This window comes from Hirundo rustica, chromosome 22 (genome assembly GCF_015227805.2).
Source record: "Hirundo rustica isolate bHirRus1 chromosome 22, bHirRus1.pri.v3, whole genome shotgun sequence".
Classification (NCBI taxonomy): Eukaryota; Metazoa; Chordata; class Aves; order Passeriformes; family Hirundinidae; genus Hirundo; species Hirundo rustica.
This window is the reverse complement of record NC_053471.1, coordinates 6024881-6034324: the sequence shown is the minus strand read 5'-3', so window position 1 is coordinate 6034324 and position 9444 is coordinate 6024881. Positions and strand designations below refer to the sequence as shown.

Below are 9444 nucleotides of genomic sequence, written 5' to 3'. Positions count from 1 at the left end.
AAATCCCATCCCAGAGCCAGGAAAAATCCCAGAAAATTCCCTTTTCCTTCAATTCCCTCCCTTTTCCTACTGCCTTAAATCCACTTCTCCGCCAGCGCTGGATTTGGGGCGGTTCAGGAGAAATTTTTGGGGCTGATCCTGAACATTTTTTGCCTCGGCGAGGTGAATTCATGGATGAGGGGCATCCCAAATCTCCCAGGAATTGCTCCAGAGGGATTCCAAGCACAGTAAATCCTTCCAAACCCCAATTCCCTCCCCAGCCGAGCAGGGGGGAAAAAAAAAACCCAAATAAACCGGAATTTTCATCATTTTCCTGCCTCAAAAAACTCGAGCGGGACGAGCTCAAGATTTCCCGGAATAATTTTCCGACGCTGGATTTCGGGGGAAAAAAAAAAAAATAAAATTGAAAAGCCGTGGGATTTCCTGGAGCCTGCTGATTGCTGTCTTACCAGGCAAAGTTAGATCTGGATTTTTCTGTCTAATACTGTCTGGTAATGCCGTCAATCGCACGGGCACGACCTCCGCGGGGCACAAATCCCGGGAAAAACTCCCCGGAGAGGAAGAATTCCTGGAGTTTCACAGCTGGAATTCATTTGGGGGGATTTAGGAATTTTTTTCATGGTAAAAATGTGGAGAAAATCCCCCCCAAAAATCCTTGATTTCGTCATAAGAATCGATGAATTTTCACATTAATTTGAGGGATTTTGGTCACTTTTGTCTTGAAAAGATTCCTTGATTTTTATCAGGAAAAAACGTTCTTGGTTTTATCAGAGGAATCCAGGAAGTTTCAGATTAATTTTAGAAATTTTAGGTGCTTTCAGCTGGGCACAAATCCCAGGAAAAATTCCCCGGAGCGGAAGAATTCCAGGAGTTTCACAGCTGGAATTAATTTGAGGGATTTTAGGGACCTTTGTGTTATAGAAATGTGGAGAAGAGCCCCCCAAATCCTCGATTTTATCGGAAAAATCCATGAATTTTCGCATTAATTTGAGGGACTTGAGGTCACATTCGTCCTGAAAAAATTCCTTGATTTTATCAGAAAAAAAAAACCTCCTTGATTTTATCAGAAGAATCCACAGGATTTTAGATTCATTTTAGGAATTTTTGGCACTCGGAGCTGTTGGTGAGGAATGAGGAGGGAGCTCCTTTTTCCTTGGAAAAAATTCCCTTTGCAGGGAACAGATCCCGGTTATTCCTCTGATGATCAAAGGGAAACAATTCCCAGATTTCCTCGCCCCGGCCATAAAACCAGCGGCGCCTCTGAAGGCGCAAACTTTGGGATTCATCCAGGGAATTATCCCGGAAATCCTGGTCAATCTTTAATTCCCTCTGGAATTCCCTTTTTCCAGCTTTTCCAGGAGCTCCATCTGCTTCCAAAGGTTTGGGAAAATGGAGAAATAAAGATTTTCAAAGGCTTTGAATGGAATTTTTTTGTTGGGATATTTTTCCCATCCCTCCATCCGGATCCTCTGCTCCCAAAGGGAGGAATTTTAATTCCAGCCCCCCAAAAATCAGGAATTTTTTTCCTTTCCCTGGTTTTCCTGTGAGCCCAAGGGTGGCTCCCGATCTCTCCAGGAATAGGGTTAAAAAATCCCAAAGGGGAGAAGGCTCAGCTCCCTCCGGATGATTTTGGGAATGACGTTGGAGTCGGAAACCAAGGAAAATAAAAATCCCAAAAGCAGAGAAAAAAAGAATGAACTTTGTTCAAGCGAGTATTCCTTTGGGATTTCCCAAGTTTTCCCTTGAGGAATCAGAAACTTCCCAGCCTGGCTTCTGGGGTCTCTGTTCCTGCAGGAATTCCCGGCTGTGATTCCCAACCCCAAATCCAGGGAAACGGCAGCACCTGCTGGAGCTCAGCCCGAGCCTTGGGAATCTCCCAGGGAGGGATTTGGGGGTTTTTTTCCCCAAATTTCCGATCCAACCCCTCCTTTTCCAGCAGGAAATCGTTCCCAGTGTCCCTTGTTCCCAGATTTCCCAACCCAGCTCCAAAACCCAGGCATCATCCAGGAGAGGTTTAAATCCAAGCGCAATTCCTTGGAAATCCCCGGAATTTCCACGGATTTCCACTGAATGTCCACCAAAGGCACGAGAAACTCATCCCGGATTATCCACAATTATCCAGAATTATCCGTAATTAATTATCCGGAATTAATTATCCGTAATTAATTATCCATACGGATGTTGGCATCGGCGTCTCCGCAGGGGGTCAGTCCAAAAAAACCTTCCCAAACCTGCTGGAATTACACCACAAAATCTTGGAATATCCTCAGTGGGAAGGGCCCGCAGGGATCAGAAATCCCCAAATCCCACCCGAGAGCTTTTCCCAGGATTTTTTCCCATTCCCTCCATTTCTCTGGAGCTCTGAGCATTCCCTGGATGAGCCTCACTCCTGTTTTTTCCCAGATTTTCCTTGGAAAAACCTGCACAGGAAAATCCCTGGTGGCACTGGAGGAGCTTCCAAAGGGAATCTTTGGCTGGGAGCAGGAATGGGATCGGGAGAGGCTGGAACGGGGTTGGGAATGGCGCAATTCCAGTTCGGCAGCGCTGGAAAACCGAGGGAAAACTGAAGGAAAACCGAGGGAAAACCAGGAGATGTGGCCGCTATTCCCGATCCTGGAAATCCGGATATCCCGGGAAATCCCTGCTGGTCTCCTCCTGAATCAACCCCGGCCGGAACCAGCAGGATTTTATCCCTAAATTCCCGATTTTTGGAGGGGGGGAAACCAAAACCGAACCCGGCCTGAATCCACTCCTTTTCCTATGCAAAAAGGATGCTTCCCACCCGCTCCCATTCCCGATTTTTGGGGTTTTTTGGGAAGCCCAGCTCGGGGCCGGCATTCCCGGTGATCCCAGAGGAGGATCCCGTTATCTGAGCTCGCTGTAGATTTTGAGGGAGAGGATGGAAAGTTTTTCCTCGGCCGTTTTGTCCCCGTGCTCCTCCTCCGGGAATTGGATGCTGTGGGATTCCTCCCCGTGGAGCGGCGGCCGCGGGAAGTTGTGTCCCAGATCTGCCGAGGGAACGAGGGAAAACTCATCCAGGAATTCCAGGAGCCTCCGTCAGGCTGCCCAGCCCCTTTTCTGGTTGTGGGATCGGGGAATTATGGAATGGGATGGGTTGGGAGGGATTTGGGGATGATCCCATCCACGGGCAGCGACGTTTCCCGCAATCCCAAACCGCTCCAAGAACAATTCCACAGATCCAGGGGCAGCCTGGAATATTCCTGCTCTGGAATATCCATTCCAGGGCCCCCCCACCCTCCAGGGCAGGAATTCCATCCCAAAATCCCATCAGCCCCTTCCTTTTGTCAGGAACGTTGTCCTGGATGATCTGGGATTGCGGGAACCTGCCCCAGATCCCAGAGAAAATCCGGATTTATCCCTCTAATCCCACCCAGGGAGCTCCCAGAGATTCCTCACCTCCAGCTGGGAATTTTTTCTCCCTGTGGAGGCTCCAGATGCAGAAGTGCAGCAGGAACGTGAGCAGGATGAGCACGAACACGGCCACGGCCGTCAGGACGGCCAGGATGGTGCTGGAGCGGAATTCCAGGGGAATCCGAGCTGCAATAAACGGGATTGGATCGGAAACGAAGGAATTCCGGGACTGGGGTTTGTTCCAGGAGATCTTCCAAGGGAGTTCAGGGATGGATTTGGGGGTTTTGTGGGAAAGAGGGAAGGTGGGAGGGGCTCTGAGCGGGCAAGGGAAGCGTGGAATGGGTGAAAATAGGGGGAAAAAGGGAAAAGGGAAAGGGAAAAGGGAAAAGGAAAAGGGAAAAGGGAAAGGGAAAAGGAAAGGGAAAATGGAAAAGGAAATGGAAAAGGAAAGGGAAAAGGGAAAGGGAAAAGGGAAAAGGAAAGGGAAAAGGAAAGGGAAAATGGAAAAGGGAAAAAGGAAAAGGGAAACAGGAAAAGGGAAACAGGAAAAGGGAAAAGGGAAAGGCCTGGGAGGCACCAGTTCCTGGGAGCAGCCATTCCCCAGCCATTCCCATCCTCTGATCCAGGAAAAACCCTGGAAGCTGCTGCAGGCTCAGCCGGCACTGGTGAGGGACTCAGGGAGATTTTCCCCTATAAAATCCCCAGGAAAACACGGGAGCAGCTCGGTGGGAAAGGAGGAATTCCCACCTAAACCTGCCCCGCCCTGGGATTTTCTCCACGTTTTTCCGCGGACAGCGCCCGGAGGATGGAACCTCTGCCAGGCCAACAACGACGATCCCAACAGGAATATCCATACTTTACGGAACAGCAGCGGCCTTTTTGCGGGCCGGGAGGGCGTGGAAAAGCAGGGAGGAGCAGGAGAAGGGGATTTTTCCCGGGATTCGGCGGTACCTGGCTCCAGGGCTGCGCCGGATAAGATGCACACGGAGTTGTGCGTTCGGTTCCCGGCCCGGAGCGTGACGAACCCGCTGCCCTCACAGCTGCAAAAAGGACGGGAATTCGGGATTTGGGACGTTCCCGCTTTGTCCCTCTCGTCCTCCCGTCCGCTCTTCCCAAGGTTTTTTCCCCCTCCTGCAGGAAGTTTGGGCTTTTTCCCCTGCCCGGGTTTGTGCCCCTTTGTTTTTCCATGGATTTCCCTCTTTGGAATCCTTTTTCCAGCATCTTAAGGTTGACTTTAAGCGGTTTTAAGATGGGAGTTTGGCTTAAGCTTTGCCTGGAGACTAAGAAGAGAAGAGCCAGGTCTTGCTTAATTAAAAAAATTAATCAATTAATCTCACGACTATCATCGTGGATTCAATTTGATTTTTTAATGTCCGTATTGAGTATCTTCACAGATATTTGAATACTAATTTATTATTATCATCATATTATTATAGTCTCTTTTTTATTCCTAATTTCAAAGGAGGGAAATAGAGAAAACCCTCAGTCTGCTATTATTATTCTTATAGTTATTATTATTATTAATAATTATTAATTATTCCTATTTCCAAATAAAGGGAACATCAATAAACCCATACTCAGTCCACTCTTAGTATTATCCTTATTTCTAGTATTATTAACATTATTATTATCATCTCTATTTTCAAAGAAGGAAAACGCATTTGTAATAATAATTACTGATTGTTAATTAAGAATTATTTCGTTGTTTGTTGTTTAAATTGTCATCGTTGTCACGTTTGATTTTTGATTACTGGTTATTAACGATCGGTTATCGCTCGTTCCCTACTCGGTCCAGTTGCGGCACCAGCTGTTCCCGCTGGAGTAGGTCCCGTTCTCGCAGGGCTTGCACTCGAACCGGAAATACTCAACTCCTGCAGGGAAAGGACGGGAATGGCCGAGATCCCGAATTCCGGAGCAGCCTGCGGCAGCACAGCCAGGGCTGGTCCGTCCCCTGCCCCTGCCCCATTCCCAATCCCGTTCCCTGCTCCATTCCCAGCCTTATTCCCTGCCCCATTCCCAATCCCTGCCCCATTCCCAATCCCTGCCCCATTCCCAATCCCCTTCCGTGCTCCATTCCCAATCCCTGCCCCATTCCCTGCCCTATTCCCTGCCCTAATCCCTGCCCCATTCCCAACCCCGTTCCCTGCCCCACTCCCAATCCCATCCCCTACCCTATTCCCAATCCCTGCCCCATTGCCATTCCCTGCCCCATTCCCATCCCCATTCCCATCCCCTGTCCTATTCCCATTCCCACTTCCATTTCCATTCCCATTCCCTGCCCCATTCCCTGCCCCATTCCCAATCCCGTTCCCTGCCCTATTCCCATTGCCATTCCCATTCCCTGCCCCATTCGCTGCCTTATCCCCATTCCCTATTCCCCATTCCCGATCCCGTTCCCATTCCCAATTACCGATCCTGGCGGGTTCCCAGCCCGGCTGGCACCACGGCAGTTGGGAGCAGGACAGGCAGGGAATGTCCCAATCCCATTCCCAATCCCGTTCCCATTCCCATTCCCAATTACCGATCCTGGCGGGTTCCCAGCCCAGCTGGCACCGCGGCAGTTGGGAGCAGGACAGGCAGGGAATGTCCCATTCCCTATTCCCCATTCCCGATCCCATTCCCAATTACCGATCCTGGCGGGTTCCCAGCCCGGCTGGCACCGCGGCAGCTGGGAGCAGGACAGGCAGGATTTCTCGGAGCAGCTCCGCCCTTGGGGACATTTGCAGTCGAGTTCCTGCGCCTCCGCGCAGGGCCTGGGGTCTTCTGCGGGAAGGAAAGGGTTAAAGCAGCTTTTCCCAAAGGCCGGAATTCCCCTTCCAAAGGAATTTCCATTCCAAAGGAATTGCCATGGGGAAAAGGTTGGGAAAAAGGAGAGCGGGGGGCGGTTGAGGAGCAGACACGGGGAAGGGTCTGGAGCAGAGGGATCCCAAAAATTGTCCCTGATATTCCCAGGGAAAGAGATCTTTCCTGGGAAAAGGGATCCCAAAAATTGTCCCTGATATTCCCAGGAAAAGGGATCTTTCCTGGGAAAAGGGATCCCAAAATTTGTCCCTGATATTCCCAGGGAAAGAGATCTTTCCTGGGAAAAGGGATCCCAAAATTTGTCCCTGATATTCCCAGGGAAAGAGATCTTTCCTGGGAAAAGGGATCCCAAAAATTTTCCCTGATATTCCCAGGGAAAGAAGGAGTCCCTTCCCAGAACAGTTACCCACAATTACCCACAATATACACAATTCGCACACGATTTACACACATTTATATAGATTGACACTAAATTTATACGCCGTTATACACATTTATACAAAATTGGCATAAATTCGCCCACGTTTACTCACGATTACACACATCTACTCACAGCTCCCACCTGATTCACACCGTTTACACACGGTTTACAAAATTTATCCACAATTTACCCACATTTATCTCAGTTTACAATTACAATTTACTCAGGATTTACCCCCCAATTGACACAAAATTACCCAAAATCCCTCGCAGCCACCCACAATTTCCACCTTTGCACGCATTTCCTCACAACCACACGCATTTCCTCACAGTTACACATAATTTCCACACGATTCCCATCTACACACGTTTACTCACAGCTGCTCACATTTACGCACGGTTTACGCACAGTTTCCACGCTTACGCGCATTTCTCACAATTACCCCCATTTACACACAATTTATACACAATTACACACAACTTACACACAAATTACACCCAATTTGCACACATTTACCCCCAATTTGCACACAATTTACAGACAATTACACACATTTACCCCCAATAACACACATTTACCCCCAAATATACACAGTTTACGCAGTTTGCACACAATTATACACAACTTACACACAAATTACACACAATTTGCACACGTTTACCCCCAATTTACACACAATTTACCCCCAATTATTCACAATTTACCCCCAATTTACACACAACTTACAATTATACACAATTAACACACAAATTACACCCAATTTGCACACATTTACCCCCAATTTGCACACAATTTACACACAATTACCCCGATTATACACAATTTACCCCCATTTACCACAATTTACCCCAATTTACCCCAAATTACCCCCAATTTACACACAATTACACACAATTACACACAATTACACACAATTTCCCCCCGGTTTCCCCACTCACCTCCGTTCCAGCTGCACCGGGGGCAGCACTTGGTGTCCCCTCCCCACACCTCCCTCAGCTCCCCGCCCCGGCAGCGCCCGGCGCGGCCCGGCACGGCCCCGAGCGCCGCCAGCAGCGCCAGCAGCAGCCACAGCCCGCCGCCACCGCGCGTGTCCCGGGGACGGCGCATGTCCATGTCCTGGAGATGATGGCACCGGCTCCTTGGCACCCTGTCCTGGAGATGGCACCCTGTCCTGGAGCTGTGACCCTGTCCTGGAGCTGCCACCAGTTCCTTGCCACCCCTGTCCTGGCACAGTCACTGGCTCACTGTCACCTTGTCCTGGAGCTGCTACCTGCTCCTTGTCACCCTGTCCTGGAGCTGTCACCCTGTCCTGGAGCTGGAGCTGTCACCCTGTCCTGGAGCTGTCACCCCCTGTCCTGGAGCTGCCACCAGCTCCTTGTCACCCTGTCCTGGCACAGTCACTGGCTCACTGTCACCCTGTCCTGGCACTGCCACCTCCTCCTGGCGCTGTCCCCGCTCTGTCCCCACCGCCCACGAGGCGCCGGGGTTTTTGTGGCCGGGCTCTTCCTGGGTTTTTGGGGGGCGGGGAGAAGGGTTTGGGTTCAAAGGGCAGAGTCGGACGTCAGAGGGGAGGGAAAGGGGAGGTCCCGGAAAAACGGGGTTTGGGGACGGGTCCGAAATCAGCCCCTCTGTCCATCCATCCATGGATCCATCCATGGATCCATCCATCCATCCATCCATGGATCCATGGATCCATCCATCCCCCCATGCATCCATCCAGCCATCCCTAAAATCCGTCCCAACCTCCCTCTTTCCCTAAACCCATCTCAAGTTTTACCAAAATCCACCCCAAACTTTCCCTAAACCTATCCCAACCATTCCCCAAACCCATCCCAACCATTCCCTAAACCCATCCCAACCTTTCCCAAACCCATCCCAACCTTTCCCAAACCCATCCCAACCTTTCCCAAACCCATCCCAACCATTCCCCAAACCCATCCCAACCTTTACCAAACCCATCCCAACCTTTCCCTAAAACCCATCCCAACCTTTCCCAAACCCATCCCAACCATTCCCAAACCCATCCCAACCATTCCCAAACCCATCCCAACCTTTCCCAAACCCATCACAACCTTTCCCTAAAACCCATCCCAACCTTTCCCAAACCCATCCCAACCTTTCCCTAAACTCCCAGCCCTGTTTGTTCCAGCCTCTTTCTCACAACAATCCGAATTTATCTGTTTCTCTTTTTGGTTTTTTTGGCCGTTGTGGATTTTTTTTCTCTCTCTCTCTCTCTCTCTTTTTGGGTGTTTTTTTACCCTTTTGAGGCGCCCGGCGCCCGTCAGGTGACGGAAGTTTCCAGTCACATCTCCGAGCCCGGAGCCGCTCCCGGAGCTCGGCGGCGACCTTTCGGAAACCGTCGGATTTATCTCCGTCTCCATCTCGGGGGTTTTTTTGGTCTGTTCTCGGCAGCTTCACCTGTCCCCGCTGACATTTCGCCGCTCCCTCCTCGCCTCGCCGCGGCCCCACAGGCAGAGGTCGCTTCCCGCCCCAAAAAAAGCTCATCCCACGGAAAAATTCCGCCTCCTCGGGCTCCAAAAGCGGTGACTCGGCGAGGAAAACGGGAAAAAACGCGACGTCGCCCAGAAATTCCCTGGAGTTAAACCCATCAAACTCTGGGATCCTTCCCCAAAACCCCTGTGAAAAATTTCCCTTTTTTCCTTCCAAACTGGTGACTCCATGAGGAAAATCCTAAAATACCTGACATTCCCCCAGAAATTCCCTGGAGTCAAATCCGTCAAACCCCGGGATCCTTCCCCAAAACCCCTGTGGAAAATTTCCCTTTTTTCCTTCCAAACTGGTGACTCCATGAGGAAAATCCTAAAATATCTGACATTCCCCCAGAAATT

The 9444-nt window shown here is 50.1% G+C and overlaps 1 protein-coding gene across 1 annotated transcript; it reads right to left on the bottom strand.

Annotated features, from left to right (window-relative positions):
* Window positions 1–2349: 2349 nt before the first annotated feature.
* Window positions 2350–7708, bottom strand: TNFRSF18 (TNF receptor superfamily member 18). Its single transcript, XM_040084880.2, has 6 exons — window positions 7534–7708; window positions 6001–6135; window positions 5159–5243; window positions 4324–4412; window positions 3418–3558; window positions 2350–3008 (listed from the first exon to the last, which is right to left on the bottom strand). Exons 1-6 carry the CDS (start codon window positions 7706–7708, stop codon window positions 2866–2868), a joined length of 768 nt encoding a protein of 255 aa, XP_039940814.1. The 3' UTR covers window positions 2350–2865.
* Between the last annotated feature and the right edge of the window lie 1736 nt (window positions 7709–9444).